The sequence below is a fragment of the Neolamprologus brichardi genome, chromosome 2 (assembly GCF_056152115.1).
Source record: "Neolamprologus brichardi isolate AB-2024 chromosome 2, ASM5615211v1, whole genome shotgun sequence".
Classification (NCBI taxonomy): domain Eukaryota; kingdom Metazoa; phylum Chordata; class Actinopteri; order Cichliformes; family Cichlidae; genus Neolamprologus; species Neolamprologus brichardi.
The window spans coordinates 30,643,884-30,661,051 of record NC_142105.1 but is presented as its reverse complement, the minus strand read 5'-3'; the positions used below and the strand labels follow the sequence as shown (position 1 = coordinate 30,661,051).

Here is a 17,168-nt window from a genome sequence, read left to right as displayed (position 1 = left end):
CACGGTGTCTTGTGATTTTTTTCTCCAGCGTGGAGCCACAGCTGCCTGCAGTTCAGGCTTCCGCGTTCTCGCTGGAGTCTCCACACGTGATTAATCATGTGAAGTGGCAAAAAGCACAACAGTGTCAAGACTGTGAGGGGGACCTAATGGAGTTGAAAATGGGATGTTTTGTCGTGATGCAATCCATTTTGTCGCACCGCCGCCTGCTTTCGCTGTGCCCTCAAACAGCAAATTCTTCTTCTTGTGCCAGGTACAAAAAGGAAAAGCTGTGTCTATTTTAAGCAAAGAGCCACACAGCAAAAACACCACTGAGAAGTTTTGGCTTTTTTTTGCTCTTTGTAATTTGGTTCACTCTGTCAGTTCTGCACTCGTGCTCGTTTGAGGAGCGCTCCTTAGCCCCTTTTGTGCGGGCCTGTATCCTTGCCTCAGCACAGTTCACTGGAGACTGGGGGTGAAAATCGTTTTTATTTTCCACTTTTAAGACTAATCCACTCACTCTGCTGTGGAAAATCAAGTAAAATGCATGTCCAGCGTGAACTTAATTTAGTTTGTGCTGTTTGCTGTGTGCGGCTGTGTCTGTTAGACCTAAAGCGGCCTCGTGCTCAGCCTCTCGCTCTCAGTCACCCTGCAGCGGAGGGGTTCAAGATGAAACCTAATCAGCTGTATGACGCTACAGCGGGGCTGAATGTGATAAAATGCCAACACCGGAGCAGATTAAATGAACGAGTTAATGAAGGTAATGAATGAGAGTGTTTCACACTGAAGAGTTTAATTAACCTCGCCTCCCACCACCCTCTCTCCACTGTAACACCTTTGTCACTGTATCGCAGCCCTCTTCTGTGCCGACCACACAGGGGCAATTTATCGAATGGCCTCTTGTGCCAGGGGCAATAAATCCTCCGTCCTGCCCCAAGGCCTTATCCTGCATCCGTACCCTTTATCTCCATGTTTGCCACGCTTCCATAAGCACAGTACTTTTCTTGACCTATTCTCTCTCTCTTTCTCATCTACCTCCAATCTTCTCCCTCCTCCTCTTTCTTTCTTTTCCTTTGTCTCATTTCTTTTTTCTTTTTTCTTGTTCTCTCAGATGCAGAAACACCTGCGACCACACACGGTGCGCACTTCCTCACCGTCAGCAATCCCCGGCAGCTTAATCTGCACACACACCCACTCTTCAACTGATAGTCTCGTCAGATTAAAACGAGGCTGAAATATGCATGCATAAACATGCATGCACACTCGCCCATATTTATGAGGACCTCCCACGGCCTTTGCTTTACTTTCGTCCTATTGTTCGCTTCAGACAAACAAAACCCCCTCTCTGTGCTCAAATATTGAACACGATAGTCGGCCACATTCTGACAACTTTAATACACCTCAGCTGTCTCGCTTTCTTTTTCCCATCCCCATCCCTACTCTTCTCTCTCTCTCTCACTCTCTCACACACACACACACTATAGTGCCACACCAGTGCTACATCTTGTTAAAAAGAGTTAGTGAAGCTGAAAGGCCAATCACATTAACACAGAGAGTGTCAAAAAAGACCAGAGAGAAATATGGTGGAAGGGTCAAATCAAACAGACACTTCTCAGATTTTAATTGCAAATGCCTAATTGCTCAAATAATTATGAGTAATCAGACTCGGCCGCGCTGATCTCGAATGCATCATATAGCAATTACTCACCACTGTCGCCGCTGGATTTAAAAGAAAGAAATATCTTCGTAGATTAGCGCTTAATCCCGGTGCCTAGGATCGGAGAAGGCTTTGAAGATGTGCGGCTCAATGTCCTCGTCCACAGCCGCCGCGGAAGGCCCCGCCTTGGGTGACGGGCTGCGGCCATTTTATACTGGAGAGCTCTAATCAGTCATGGTGGAGGAGCGAGGATTTATCCAGCAGCTCGGATTCGAGGATGATTAGATGCTCAGATGCAGAGAGGGGTTAGCGATTTGGCCAGGGCATGAATGTTGCCGTTCCAGCTCTCCCTCACTGATAAATGTCATGGGGAGTTGGAGGAGCCAACCTTGAACCTTGCTTTCATGGCACGCCAGCCCCGATGCTACATTTAAAGACTGGGATTTCAATTATCAATGTCATTCAATCGTGGTTATTACTGCAGTTAGACTATTAAGTAGCCTGAGGGCAAAATAAAACTTCATCTTCAGAGGCTGAGGTACCTGGACTTCTGTGGAAGAGCTTAATTAAAATATGATTACCTGTCTCTGGTGCATACTAAAATGTGTATGGAGCTCAAGGCAAACTGCCTGCTGTCCCAAGAGGATCACATCTAGTGTTGTCAGGCCCTTATTTGCCTTGTTTTCCACCTTTTCGAATGATTTTTTTTCCCTGTTTGTTTGAGCCCCTTTTAGCAGCTAAGAGCTGTCTGGTCAGGAAAGGTCACGTGAAGTCTTTGCCTCTGTCTATCTTTAGCGCAGTCCCTTCTCTGTCTGCATAATTTCTCACTGTCTATGCTTTAGCGCATTTTAGAAGCATCAGGCATCATCTCTTGCTGGTCAGGGAGCCCATTTCATGGCTTTGTGTGGCATGAAAGGGCCGTCGGAGTCGGTGGGAGAGATCATTATCTGACACGAGCTTACAGAAGGGAAGGAACAGGAGCTGAATGTGTGAGGCAGAGCCCAAGGGTTTGCTTTGACTTCTACTCAACATCGCAGCCTTTATATTAATCCATATTTAATTAGACTTTCTTTTAGTGCTTGTTTACTCTTGCTGTGTTGTTGTAAGGGAGGCGGAGCGAGGGAAGGGCAAGGATAGAAGGTAGTGAGGTTGACATGGGATTACTATTAATAAATACAAGGGGAGGGAAGGTAGAGCCTAGTGAGGGCTCCAGAGACGAAGCTGTGTTTCTTTTCATTAGTAGGATATTGTAATTCAGATAGAACCCATCAGCTCAAACAACGACCTGCCGCAGCTCGCGTGATGTGCTGAAATTTCAATCAGTTTGTTGTTATTGTGTTAGCAGATGCAAAGAAGCGCCAGTGAGTAATGCGTAGTAGCGTTTTAGACGCTGATGAGGCGATGCGGTTGCGTAGATCGAGCGACTGATTAGCATTCATCAGGTGCTTTTGAAGCCGTTAGTGGAGATGATGTTCAGAGAACTTTCTGCTCCGTTAACTTCAAATAAATGTCTTTCCCAACCTGTCGTTGGAGAATGTCTCGGGATGACTGACTTTTCATCAGATCCACTATTAGAGCTGCTCAGTGTGCTCCGTCATGGAGCAGTAGAAGCTCGTGAGTCCATTAAACTGCGTATTAAAAAAAAAAAAAAACAGGCTTTTTCCTTCTCTCATTTCTAAAATGAACATTTCAATCAGTGTGTTGCCTTTGGGAAGGATGGCGGGTGAAGGTCAGTTTGAATTTCAGCAGTAATAATTAGATTCTTTATTAGTCTTCGCCACTGAATTCATCTCCAAAAAGCAGCGCTGCAAAAGGAGCAGCGTTGGCCGGGTGTTGACTTAATGTCACCCATCCATTTTGCTTTCGCTCTGGTTGGCCTCGCAGGAGCTAGAAAATGGGAGCTCATTCATCACTGGGTTTCTCTGGCTCTGGGCCCCAACATGCATTCAGTCATAGCTCGAGTGACAAACACACACACACACATAAACACTTTGTCTGAAACAACAAAGGGGCTGTGTGCACACATGCACATCTCAGTGGGACGTGTAAAAAATGTCTCCAGCAAAATATCAACACAGACACACACTCACCCACCATATATACACACATATGTATATATATGTATAGTGTACAGCGTCACATGGCTGCTCTCTGAGCTGCTCGCGTGTGAATACAGTCAGACCGCTGAAGGTTTCTGATTGATTGACTGACAGCAGCACAGGCATCTGTATTCTGGCAGCACAGTGTGACATGAGTGATGCTTGGCTGAATTTTTTTAAGAGCTCATACATTTTAAAGCAATCCTCCACTATTTTTCTATGTTTATTTCCCTCTCTTCTCCACCCCACCCCCTGCCCCCCACCACCATTTTTCCCCATCCAGAAAGGAATCCCCATCGGGCAGTTCTGCAAGGACTTCAATGAGAAAACCAAGGAGCTGAAGGACGGCATCCCTCTGCCGATCAAGATCCATGTGAAGGTATGTTTGTGCAGCTCGCTGTGGGTTTGTCTAACCCCATCCCTGACTCATTACACATAGCACTTAGCGCCCCTCCCTAGCACGATTGTGGCTAATTCCACGAGCTGCATAACATTATCGCAGCACTTCCATTATTCATACTCTACCACGAAGTAAGCCATTCCATTTGCATTCATTAATGAAGCAATACCCAGAGGAACCTGCAGTCAAGAACCATTAAGTGCATGCAAGAGATGTGAATTACTCCAAAAAGAGGTGTTATGTTTGTAGTATTTATTTCACACAAGAGCATATTTTTTTGACTTCCTCATACTTCCCTCCCACCTTTTGTGTGCTGTGTCCTCGCTGCTCTCTGTGTGTTGTGTAATGAGGTTCGCAAGGAGGGAAAGCCTAATCCTTTCAGAGGCGTGAATTTATTTTGACTGCAATATCCAGCAACAGCTCTGCCATCACATCTGGAGCTCTGCTTCTGTCTATCAGCGCAGTGCCATCTGCTGGCGATTTGTAGCGTTGCAGTTCAAGCTCCACAGTGTGTGTGTGTGTGTGCATTCTGCGTGTAATGTTTAGTGTGTGCGCATGCAACATGTGTCAGCCTCTGAGAGGATGTTTCTCTGCAGGCTTTCACCTCATCCTTGTCAGTAGGTTTAAGCACATCTTACAGTCCCTTTCATCTTACTTTAAAGGAACAAATTGACTTTTTCAGACATTCCACTTTTTCACTTTTCTTGCAGAGAGTCAGATGAGAAGATCGATACCACTGTCATGTCCGCGTGTGAAAGCCGGGAGGCAATTAGCTCAGTGAAAGGGTTGGAGGCAGGGGGGCAACAGCTATCCTGGCCTCGTCTGAAGTTAGAAAAAAGTGATGCTTCCATCATATTTCTTCAGACAAAAAGACCAAAAGCCTCAAAAAGCTGTCATACCAGCTCTTGGTCACAGCAGCTCTTTAAGCTTAGCTCTGACATGCTGAGTTGCAGCTGTGGACGATGAGAATGTCATTAATTTTTCAGGTGTTTGAAGCCAGATATTGCACAAATTAAAGTCTTGACCTGAAGAAGTCAGAAGATTGTCCAAATTTTTACAATTCATCCTGAGTGGGGGATGGATGTGAGGAAATACTTCTTCTTATAGTTGTTGAGATATTTAAATCTGGAACTACCACAGCTGTAGACTTGCATGAGTGAAACAGTAGTTTTGCAAGAGATATGCAGCACACCCCCAGCAAACACTGAAACAAAGTATTTAACCATTTGCTTGGGATAATGTGTATATGTTACAGAAATGCATGTCAGAACTTATTTAACAAATGTTAACTGTGATGTATTTGACGGCAGAGAGCAAATGATTCTCCAAAGGGTTTTTTGGGTTTTTACAGTCTTCTACACAGAACTCCTGATTATGAAGCAAGTAGTAAATGGATGAATAATTCCAGTCACATCTGAGAAGTTATTTGCTAATGCCATAGACTGTATCTAAAAGATGGGGGGGGGGGGGGGGGCGGCCTCCAGACCTGGAAGTGAAGCCAAACCTGTTTTCTTTCTAATGACCAGTCGGTCGCTAAACAGAGGTCAGATTATATGGAAGTCTTTCATTCAGTTTTTTTCCTGTTAGGTTTTATAGTCTCAGTCAGTATTATTAAACACAGCTTGAGAATTCATTTTAAAAATAAGCCCATTTAGAATCTCCAGTTAACCCAGTGGTTCCCAAACTTTTTTCGCTGGGCCTCCCTTTGTTTTACAGAAAAATTATTGCTTACATGAGATGAATTGCAGAATGGCAGATAGTCAGATTAACAGTATTTTGTCTCTGTCTTCAGGTTTTACACGCTTACATATAAACAAGCAGTTACTGTCCCTCTATTTACAAAGGCAGAGGCGTCAAGGTGTGATTATTTTACATGTAGTTGTTTTTTTCCTGTGTAATAATATTTTTTTTTTAAAAATGCCTCTCTGTGCAAAATGGGTTTAAAAACATAAACAGCTGTGGGATCCTGTTTGTCCGTGATTTGGAGAACCCAGCGGTGCTCCCTACACAGGGAAAACCAATTTTGCAGGGAGACCTACCTCAGCACTTGTGCAGGTGAAGCCAAAGGGCAGATTTGCTTCACCATATTTTCTAGTCTTTGGCTTAGAATGAAGTTGGTTTGGAAACATGTTCAGCTATGCTTCATCTCCTGCTTTGCGTTTGTGTAGGCGCCCCATGCTAGCAGCGTTTTTTTTGTTTTTTTTTTCCTTTTCATTCCGCGCCCCCCCTAGGGGCCGGGCCCCACACTTTGGGAAGGTCTGAGTTAACCTAAGATCAGGCATGTCTTTGGACTGTGGGAGGAAGCCGGATTATCCGGAGTGAACGCACACAGAAATGGGACGAGCATGCAAACCGACACAGAAAGGCCGCAGCCAGATAGGGGAGTTAAACCGGGACCCTTTGAGGTTACGGGGCTAACCAACAAATCACCACAGTGTAAGTTGAAGTTTTAAAATAACATTTTTACACTGGCTGTGTTGAAATGTCTTTCCAGCATGCTACCTATGGTAAACAAACACAGTTATCTGAGATAGTGTGGCCTAAACGTCAAAATGCACCAATAAGTAACAGCCTAAGATTACTATAGAATATTATAGCATGGAAACACTATGACGGTCACTTCCCATCATTATAGAGCATAGGTGTCAAACTCTGGCCCGCAGCCTAATTACATTTGGCCCGCGAAGCCATACCAAATTACTATTAGAGCTGGCCTACTGGTATTATACAGCTAATATATATATTGTTTAGTATTAAGCTTTGCTTGTTCCATATTCAGTTTTTCAGCAAAACATGTTTGAGTTCATAAGAAAAGATTCATTCTTATATTTCAATAAATATTAACGTTAGCCTGCGACTTTTTTCCAGTTTTGAATTTTGGCCCACTTTGTATTTGAGTTTGACACCCCTGTTATAGAGTGACCAGGCAGCTGGTGTGGTATGTAAAATGTTTTAAGTAAATAACATTTTGAATTTTATTATTTCAAAACAAGGAACGACAAAAAGTAACCAAAACCAAATCCTAGGACTGGTATTGGTTCATATATAAATGGTACTCAGCCCTATTCAAAAGGCCTGACAAACAACTGGGTGATGTCACAGTGTCTGCCACCATCTTTTATATACAGTCAATGGCTGGTTCAGTGACCACTGCAAAATGTGTGTCGAGTTTAGGGCCGCCACGATTAGTCGACTAGTCACGATTACGTCAACTATCAAAATCGTCGACGACTGATTTAATAGTCGACGCGTCGTTTGAAGCTTTGTAAGGAATCAGTAGTAGGATTTGTCTTTATTTTTAGTTAGCACATACCTTAAACACTTAAAGCTGTAAGCTAATGATAGTTATATAAGAGCAGATGCTGCTGGTGCAATAAGCATGATCTGATTAGTCGACTAATCGCAAAAATAATCGGTGACTAGTCGACTATAAAAATAATCGTTTGTGGCAGCCCTAGTCGAGATCAAGCAAACAACATAAATCCTGTTAATTAATGAATTTTAGATTTTATTTGGGCAAAACCAGCAAATCTGATCATCTGACTCTATATTATCTATAAGCATATTCTCCAAAATGCTGAACTCCTTCTTAAACGTCACTAGCTGTTCCTTTGCTCCCGCCCCCTCTTTATTATCCATCTTTGAATTTTCTGCTTGCTCATTTTGCTCGTCAGAAAAATCCCCGAGCAGGTGTTTTCTCTTCAGAAACAACGGCAGCTAATTGAACTCTTACAACCAGCAGCTTTTCCACAGAATAAATGATCTTCCTTCCATCGAAAGGTCATATCGTGCGAGATAACATGTCTCCGATGACAAATCACCTGCTCCGCGGTGTTTTCTCAGCTCAGCCTGCACTTTATTGTCTCATGTTTGTTTAAATTTTTATGTGACAGAAAATAGATGATGCAAAGTACTCTCCCAAGATGGTTTAATGATTGCATTGGCTGTCATATTCTAGCTAATAAAATCCTCCAACCAGGGAATGAATCTGAATTTGGTGGGGGGAAAAAGCAGGGTCAGAATGACTCAGTGAGGCTGAAGAAATTATTTTTGTTTTGGTCCTGAGGGGAGGACGGAGAGGGTAAACACATGGGGCTCGGGAGCAGATGTGCAGCAGCACTCGGCTAAACACGCACATAGTAAAAATGGAAACGCCTCATGCAGATGGCTTGGGTTACTTCAAAGTTAAGTGAGTCTAGTTCATGTAAAAAGCAGATGAAGTGGCACAAGGGATGTGAAAGCTGTGGAAAATGATAAATAAACACAGAAACATCACCCGACACTGCACTCCCCTCTGCTCTTTGTTTTGGTCATTGGCCTTTTCTGTTCCGATTCAGCTCATCTGTGTTATTTTCATGCCACAGTAGGCGGATGTTCAGTGAAACAGCTCAGAAAAATCCACCGAACAGTAGATGCCCAACACCGTACAGCAGCAGATTGTCACTGTTAGCAAGTATCGGCTGAACATAGTGGAGCATTTAGTGGATGAAGAGTCAGCTACTCCCCCAGAGGAGCTGGTGGAGCTAAACTAGAGCTAAAAAAAGACTCCCAATTGTTCAAATGGCCTGAAAGATGTCTCCAAATCAATAAATACGCTTTGTATCTGCTGGATGTGTACATAAACAACTAAGGAACTCATACGGGAGCAACTTGTCAATCCCAAGGTAACCCTGCCCTAAATCGTGACTGCCTTGTGATTATGGTAGAGATCATAAATTACAACCGCACATCTTAACTGCACTAAAAAAAGACTTGAAACCACACCTGAGACCATAAACTCGCCAGGAAAATTTTTGCCGAGATCATAAAGCAAGTGAGAAGTAGGGTCATTTTCATTAAGGCTGCAGTGGAATAGTCCAAATAATCCCCTCCTATGTCTTCTTCTAATCACTTTTCCTCTGCCGCTGATGGAAAACTTCATCAAGTTAAAAAGGTGTGAAGGAGAAAGTCGGAGAATCCGACTGCTTAGTAATGAGACGGCAGATGTTGTTGACTTGAGTCGAGTCATTTAATCGGAAGGTCAGTGATTCAGTCTCGCTCCAGTCCGCATGTTGAAAGTCCGTGGGTGAGACACAGTATCAGAATGTGTCGGCACCGTACGAACACAGCGGATATGACTTTGTAGTGTAAGAGTGGAAATCGAATCTATCGGAATACCAGTCTGTTAATCATCATCATCAAAAGCTTGTACTCACACAATGTGTTTTTACTGTGTCGGTTCATGCAGGTCGCACAAATGAAAAGTAACCTGTGACTGAAGTCGGATTAATTTACGATAATCCGAAAGGCTGCAGAACAGCGACGCTTCAGCTGAAGACATAACTAATGCACGGGCAATGGGAAAACCTTAATAGAACATTTTCTTAAAATATAAACTTGCATTCTTCACACAAGGCAGCAACTTCATACCAAGTTTTTATTACAGCTGCATCCAGCATCGCAGTTCTCCTGAGAGTTTAACGCTGCACTTGACGCAACAAATTTTATTGTGACCAGCTTGCGATCATTTCGCCTTTGAAATGGTTGCCTCGAAAACCAGATGCAAACACTCTCAAAGGCTGCGATAAAACGCCAGCAAGATTGGTTTGTGCCTGAATTGGGTCAAACTGGCAATTTCCTGCGGTGATTAACTGTGATAAATTGTTAAAAATTGCAAATGTGTTGCCATGTGCATACATAGAAATTCACCAGCCTCAGAAACTCCATCACAGATCCTGCAGGGCTGCGATTTAATGACACAGGCGCTCAGCACTCGTGCTTATATGCGGAAATAAGTCCCCAACCGCAAGTCGTTCACATTGTTGCAGACTGACTCAGATTGATCACAGTGTGCTGGCAATGTGTTTACAAATTAGACAGCACTCTGAATGATACAGACGCTGGGAACGCACAGATAATGCAGACGATGCGACTCCGAACAGAGGGAGACGGAGACGATGAAGAGGAGAGATAACAGGTGGAAGCCACGGCTGAAAACTGTAGAAACAACAAGGCTGAGGGACGTAAACAGAACACAAGATAAAGAGAACAACAATTACCAAAATTAAACAAGACACAACTGAACGAGGAACAGGGGAGACAAAATACAAAGACTAGAGGAACAGAATGGGAAAACTAAAGAGCTTTTACTAAGTAAACCTAAAGATTTGTGCAACTAGAAGGCATGAAATGACTCCAAACAGAACTCGTGTAAGGCAATAAACAAGATATAGAAATACCAGAAAGCTAAAGTCTAACAATGCAGAATATGAAACCCTAATTCAGAGATGAGCAGAAATACAAAGTGAGATTGAGGTTCTGTCCTATCAGGTGACCTGTGCGCTCGTCTTGTGATTGAAAGTGGTCAGCCACTTTCAAGGTTGAGGGTGTTACATGCTCGAGCTCTGAGTAACTCGTTGGTCACGGCAGCTACTTGCAATCAGTGGCTGGATTTTTCTTCCTAGTTGCAAGAAGGTTGCTGTCCTACATTTATTCTAATGCAGCTGAGGCATTAAAAGGTTCACAGTGAACCAGCAGGTTATGGCATACATTTTATCCATAACAGAAAAAGATAAAATAATAAGCTGCCTTGTTGATCAGTGCAGTAATTGACATCATAACCTTGAAAACAACTTATTTGAAATAAAGGTTTTCACAGTGGAATAAAGAAAATGTAAGTTCTCCAAATCCACAGGGTTGGATTAATACTGTGAATTAATTCGCCCTTAAAACATGAAGCGCACTGCCTCCAGACCCCGAAGAAGATCGACTAATATGCGATTATCTTTGCTTTACTCGTGTGATAATAAAAGCTTTTTAACTTTTTGCAATTTAATGGGCCTTAAGTTGAATTTCCAGAAATGTCCTAATCTTGTGAGAAGTAGGACCAAGCTATGTTTTTATATTGCTGCGTTAAGACTTTCAGCAAACTCAGCAGTACAGGGAAACCAAATGACTCAAGACTGTGTTTGAAGATTATCCGCCACGTTCAATTATCTGAGTTAAGAAGGTTAATCTGTTTGTTCGTTCAAACCAATTAGACGAATGTCGTAATTCTCCGCCAGAGTTGCTCTCGTGATGCGCGGTGGCGGCTTCAGAGCAGACTTTAAAGAATCGCGCTGGAAGGTAGAGCCGCTTCTGACATCTTACCTCAAAATCTAATTTCAAAATGAGTCGGAAAGAGTTTTCGAACTCAACAGGCTGCTGTGAATGTTAGCTCAGCTGCTGCAATTAGATTTAATTTGTGCTCCTCATGCATTAGCACGCGTTCGGTTCACAGAGTCGTTTTCTGAAAAAATAATTAGACGGTGATGTTTGAAAAACCCAGGAGGCCGTTTCAAAAACCTCCCCTGTTATTCTGCATGAAAATATTCAGTCCAGTGCATGAAAATACATTTTTTGACCAGTTTCTTGCTCCTCACAATGATGATGTCAGGTCACAATCACCGGCCACTTTATCAGGTAGACCTTTTCAATTGCTCGTTAACATAAATATCTAATCAGTCAGTCAGGGAGCAGCGAGTCAGTGCTTTAGGCACATAGACGTGGTCAAGATGACCTCGTTTAAGTTCACACGGAGCATTAGAAAATGAAGAGAGGAGAATTACGTGACTTTCAGTGTGGCGTGGTTGCTGTTGCCAGATAGGCTGTGTGAGTGTTTTAAAAACTGCCGTTCTGCTGGGATTTTCACACTGCTGTCTGTAGGGTTTACAGATAATGGTCTGAAAAGAGAAAATACCCAGTAAGAAGCAGCAGTCTGGGTAAAAATGCCTTGTTGATGCTAGAAGTCAAGAGTAAAATGGACAGGCTGCTTCTAGTTGGTAGGAAGGCAACAGCAACTCAACATAATCAATCATTTCAACCAAGGTATGCAGAAGAGCATCTCTGACTGCACAAGAAGTGCAACCTCGAAGCAGATGAGCAGACCTCACTGGGTGGCACTCCTGCCAGCTAAGAACAGGAAACAAACTGCAGTTCACACAGACTCACCAAAATTGGAGAATTGAAGAAAAAATGTTGCCGGTGATGTTTCGAGTCTCGATTTCTGCTTTAACATTCAGATGTAAGCGTCAGAAGCTGCTGCAAACGACATGAAATTGTGAATCTGTCCTGCCTTGTAGACGTTTGGGGTGATATTTCCATACCCCACTTTAGGTCCATTAGTAACAAACAGCACAGCCTGCCTAAATATTGTTTCTGACCATCTGTCCATCCCTTTATGACCAGTGCACCAATCTTCTGATGGCTGCTTCCAGCAGGATAACCCATCATGCCACAAAATCCAAATCATCTCAAACTGGTGTCGCGAACATGATAATGGCTTCACTGTACTCAAATGGCCTCCACAGTCACCATGGCATGGGATAGAAGATTCACATCATGTCAATATGGACCAAAATTCTGAATGAATGCGGTTCTGAAGACTAAACGGGTCCACCGGGTACTAGCAAGGTGTACCTAATAAATTGACCAGTGAATGTACCTGACACGTCACAGCAGAAACTGTCACGACCCTCCATTGTAGACATGTGCCATTGAAACAACCCAATTTGCTCAGCTGTTTTCTGGATTGGGAGAGAACTCTGTTTCTATTAATGATTGTTTAAGTGCCATTTCGCTCATAATGTCTCTGCTGACCTCGGTGACGCTCAGTAGACGCGTGTTAGTCATGTCCCGGGCAGCTTTAATCTCTTTTTGGCAGAGCCTGTGGGCTGTGGCTGTGCATATCCCATAATATCATGATTAAATTTCTCGTGCTGCATGAAGTCGTTTCATGAATGTAGGCTTGTTAAAGGCTGTACTGTGTTTTAATGTCATCGCCCTGCCAACATCCAAGTTTGTGAATGTGATCATTCAAAAAGGTGACGTAGGAGCTTCAAATTGATACTGTAGCTGTAGCTACTAAAAAACTTGGACGAGTTTGAATCTCAGTGTTTGTGAATGTGATAACTCAGACCTTCCCAAAGTGTGGGGCCCGCCCCCCATGGCAGGGGGGGCGCAGGATGAAAAGGGGGGGGGGGGGGGACAAAACGCTTGGACACTGCTAGCACGGGCACCTACAGAAACGCAAAGCAGGAGATGAAGCATCGCTGAATATGTTTCCAAACCAGCTTCATTCTATGCCAAAGACTAGAAAATATGGTGAAGCAAATCTTCCCTTTGGTTTCACCTGCAGAAGTGCAAAGGTAGGTCTCCCTGCAGAATTGGTTTTCCCTTTGTCGGGAGCAGCGCTGGGCTGTTCAAATCACGGACAAACAGCATCCCACATTCGTGATTTTTTGTTCACAAACACTTCTTGTAATGACTAACTACTGCTGACATTTTGAAGATATACATACTATACTATACTTTATACAGTAAAGTTACAGTGGGATATAAATAATATCAGGCTGATCCTACCACGATTTGTTCCCCCGGTTCAAATCCCGGACAAACAGTATCCCACAGCTGTTTATGGGTTTGTTTGTTTTTTTAATGTTTATTTATAAGATTTTAAGTTCAAAGTTACATAACGTCACACCAGACAAAGGACATAAGATTAAAAAACAATAACATTTAAGCACAGAAAAAAAAAAGAAAAAACAGAAACCAAACACAACAACAAAAAAAGACCTCAAACAGGAAAACAGGAAAGGAAAAAAATAAAAAATAATAAATAAATAAATAAATAAAAAATACACCAGTTAGCCAGTACAAATCAAAAGTTCAAAAGAAACACCATTGTCCAAAAAATATGATCTTCTGTGTGAGTTTAGACAGGGCAACAGAGAGTTCACCAAGACCAGAAGATGTGGGAAACATGTCCAGGAAGGAATCAGGGTCCGGCAGAGGTGCAGTTTCACACAAACACAAAGTGCAGTCAAATGGGTTAAAGTTTATGTTAAATTCCCATTAATATGATTGAGAAAAGGGCCCCAGATTTCGACAAACTTAAAATGGGTGTCAGCCAAACGATAACGAACCTCTTCAATATACAAACAAGCAATCATCTCACGTAGCCAAACCCTGAACAATGGAGGAGATGGTGATTTCCAGGCTCTGAGAATAAGTCTTTTAGCTACAATCATGCCAAACATTTAGGCTTTCTGAAGAGGACGTCTGAGTGCCAATGAGGTTAGGGAGCAGCCTAGCACTGCAAGTACACCATCCACCATCTGGCTCTAATTTTAAGAGCTGTTTATGTTTTTAAACCTATTTTGCACAGAGAGGCATTTTTTGAAAAATGTATTGATAGCAATGTTGAATATTATTACACAGGGAAAAAAACAACTACACGTAAAATAATCACACCGTGACGCTTCTGCCTGTAAATGGAGGGACAGTAACTGCGTGTAAAACCTGCAGATAGTCAGATTACCAGTATTTCGTCTCGATCTGCCATTCTGCAATTCATCTCATGTAAGCAATAACGTGGCGCACAGCGTGATGTGAAAAAAGGCACATACCTTTGACGTTGCGTGACGAACTCTGTATTACTCGTCCACACGTAAACGCAAAAAAGGAGTTTTAAAAAACCTCAGTTTTCGGTGATTCCAAACGCCGTTTACGTGTGGAAGAAACAGCTGCGTTTTCAAAAACACCCGTGTAGGTGTGGACGTAGCATAAAAGAGTTAGTAGTTTATTTTATTACTACCTGTAATTTATTGCAGGACATTCTTTTTGTAAAACAAGGGGGGCCCAGCAAAAAAAGTTTGGCAACCACTGTGATAACACAAGAATGGGGTGACATAAGATTTTGGTGCGAGTATTTTTATTTTTTCCAGGGGGATGAAAACACACTGGTGTTAATTTGGGGGAAATAATAATTAGGATATTTGTTAAACGCTGTCTTAAAGCACAAAGCAATACCGGGAATAGGGTCAAAATCAGGATGTTAAAATCTTGGTTACAATAATATTTATACATTCTGCAAAATCTCATGTATTCACACTCTCAAGGGTTTCATGGGTGTTAATATTGATTGCTCTGTCTCTCTTCTTCACTCTCAGCCTGACAGAACGTATGACCTGATGATCGGCCAGCCCACGGTGTCTTACTTCCTCAAACAAGCGGCAGGAATTGCAAAAGGAGCTGGAAAGACGGGTAAGAGGTCTTGCCTCAGTCATGTATCTGCTCTTACTAAAGTTTTCGCCTGCTGAGCGCATCCTGTTCTGGACACATGTCTCTTCATGGACTCGGATTTGAGCTTTGCTGCGATTGATGTTAAATTCATGACATATGGGGAAACGCTGCGGCAGAGGTGGGAAGTGGCAAACACGGTGTGTTAGGGAAAGAGAATTATGGATTTTTACGTTTTAGGCTTCAAGCTACCTTCAGCTGACTCCTGCAACGCCGACGCACTCACCCGTGCACACAGATTTCCAACTCGCTTTGCCCTCCTTCAACCTTTCTCGATACATGTAGTGAATTTTATATTGTTTTATTTATGCTTCGCCCTCTGTTTTGTGTGCGCGTCAAGGTCACGAGACGGCGGGGATGGTGTCCGTCAGAGCGGTGTATGAAATCGCACAGGTGAAAGCTCAGGACGAGTGCTTCAAAATGAGGAACGCCTCCCTTGAGACGGTTGTGAAAAGCATCGTCGGCTCGGCTCGCTCCCTGGGCATTAAGGTTGTCAACGAGTAAGTACCGATTCTGTACTTGGTGTACTTCTAATCTCATTTTATTGAGCTATCGGGAAGCACAAATCAAATGTTTCAGTGCAATGAAAGAATCCCAACAAGTGTTAGGCTGAACAAGAGTGAGAGTACCAGATGGAGAAAAGCAGGCTGGGGAATTTAAGTCTTCATCTGAGCTTTTCAGTTCTGGGAATTCAACTGCCCACAGTTTGCTGTGAGGGGAAAAACTTCTGACAAACGATGAAGAAAAGCTGTTGACTTAGTGGGGTGAAATGCATCCAGAGTACTGATCCTTTCTTGCTAGATTCCTCCAATCTTCCTCCTGTTAGGAATCCAGTGCAAACCCACTGATGCACGGCAAACTGAACGCAGGATAATGTAGAAGGGAATTAAAAAGATCAGCAGTTTTTCAACAACACCGAATCTAGGTTTTTCAGACCGATATCCTTATCCTTATTTCATTTCATTTATTTATTTATTTTTGCCGTAAACAGACACAGAACACTGAACAAACAAGAGTGTGCCAGATGGTAATACATACAGAGTATTGACATTATGAAAACAGAAAATAACCAAAATATATAAAAAGGACTCCGTACACCGTTGGGCTAAGAAATAAGTAAAGCTCATTGCTTGTGAGAGGTAATATATCAAGAACAGGCCCCCACATCCTATTAAATCTACCCCGAGTATTTGCTTTACACACAGGTAATTCTTCTGTTTGTGTAACAAATAACATCTCCAGTGTGCAAAGGTGGGTGGAGAAGAAAAGAATCAGTTTATTGGCAACCAGCATTCACAGATGCAGAGCGATCTGGATATGAACGTTAAAAGGTTTCTACAGAGGATCTAGAAATTTCCAGTATGTTGTTGGGTTTAATGTCTTTGGACAAGGCGGATGACAAACACTGGAGAATTTCTATTCAATACTCACATGACATCAGGCAGAACCAAGGAAGATGTGCGAGGACGCCCTCAGTGAGGCGACATTGGTCACACTGTGAGGACACAGATGGAAAAGATGGAAAGCTGGGTTTTGTTTCGGAGTAATACAACCTGTGCATCACCCTGCACTAAATCAATCTGTAGCTCACATTAACTTATGAATAAAGAACGTTGCCTTTTCCCCAAAACAGTTGGCTGACAGTTGTGTGTTTGTGACCTTGGCCCAGTATAAAAGCTGAAGAGACGGCAGTGGAAAAGCAATCAGCAATCTGAAATCGGGTGTTTGCAACCTGGAGAGAACAGGAAACACTGTTTTATAAGTAGGAAATGTTTCCTTACCACAGTGTCCGAATTGAAGAAAAGTCTGCGTTCCTTCTAAACGTTACTTTTTTAGACATTTTTGCCTTTGTTGGACAGTGAAGATCAAAAAGGAAGGTGGGAGAAAGAGCAGGGGATACATGCAGCCAAGGGTCGAGGGCTGGACTCAAACCCAGCTG

At 42.8% G+C, this 17,168-nt stretch overlaps 1 protein-coding gene across 1 annotated transcript in view; it reads left to right on the top strand.

Annotated features, from left to right (window-relative positions):
• mrpl11 (mitochondrial ribosomal protein L11) overlaps positions 1-17,168 on the top strand; it is a 60,619-nt gene that overhangs the window by 39,091 nt on the left and 4,360 nt on the right. The window contains exons 3-5 of the mRNA XM_006781265.3: positions 4,016-4,111; positions 15,100-15,193; positions 15,570-15,729. Of these exons, the coding sequence (XP_006781328.1) occupies positions 4,016-4,111; positions 15,100-15,193; positions 15,570-15,729 (350 nt within the window). The remainder of the gene's footprint in view (positions 1-4,015; positions 4,112-15,099; positions 15,194-15,569; positions 15,730-17,168) is intronic.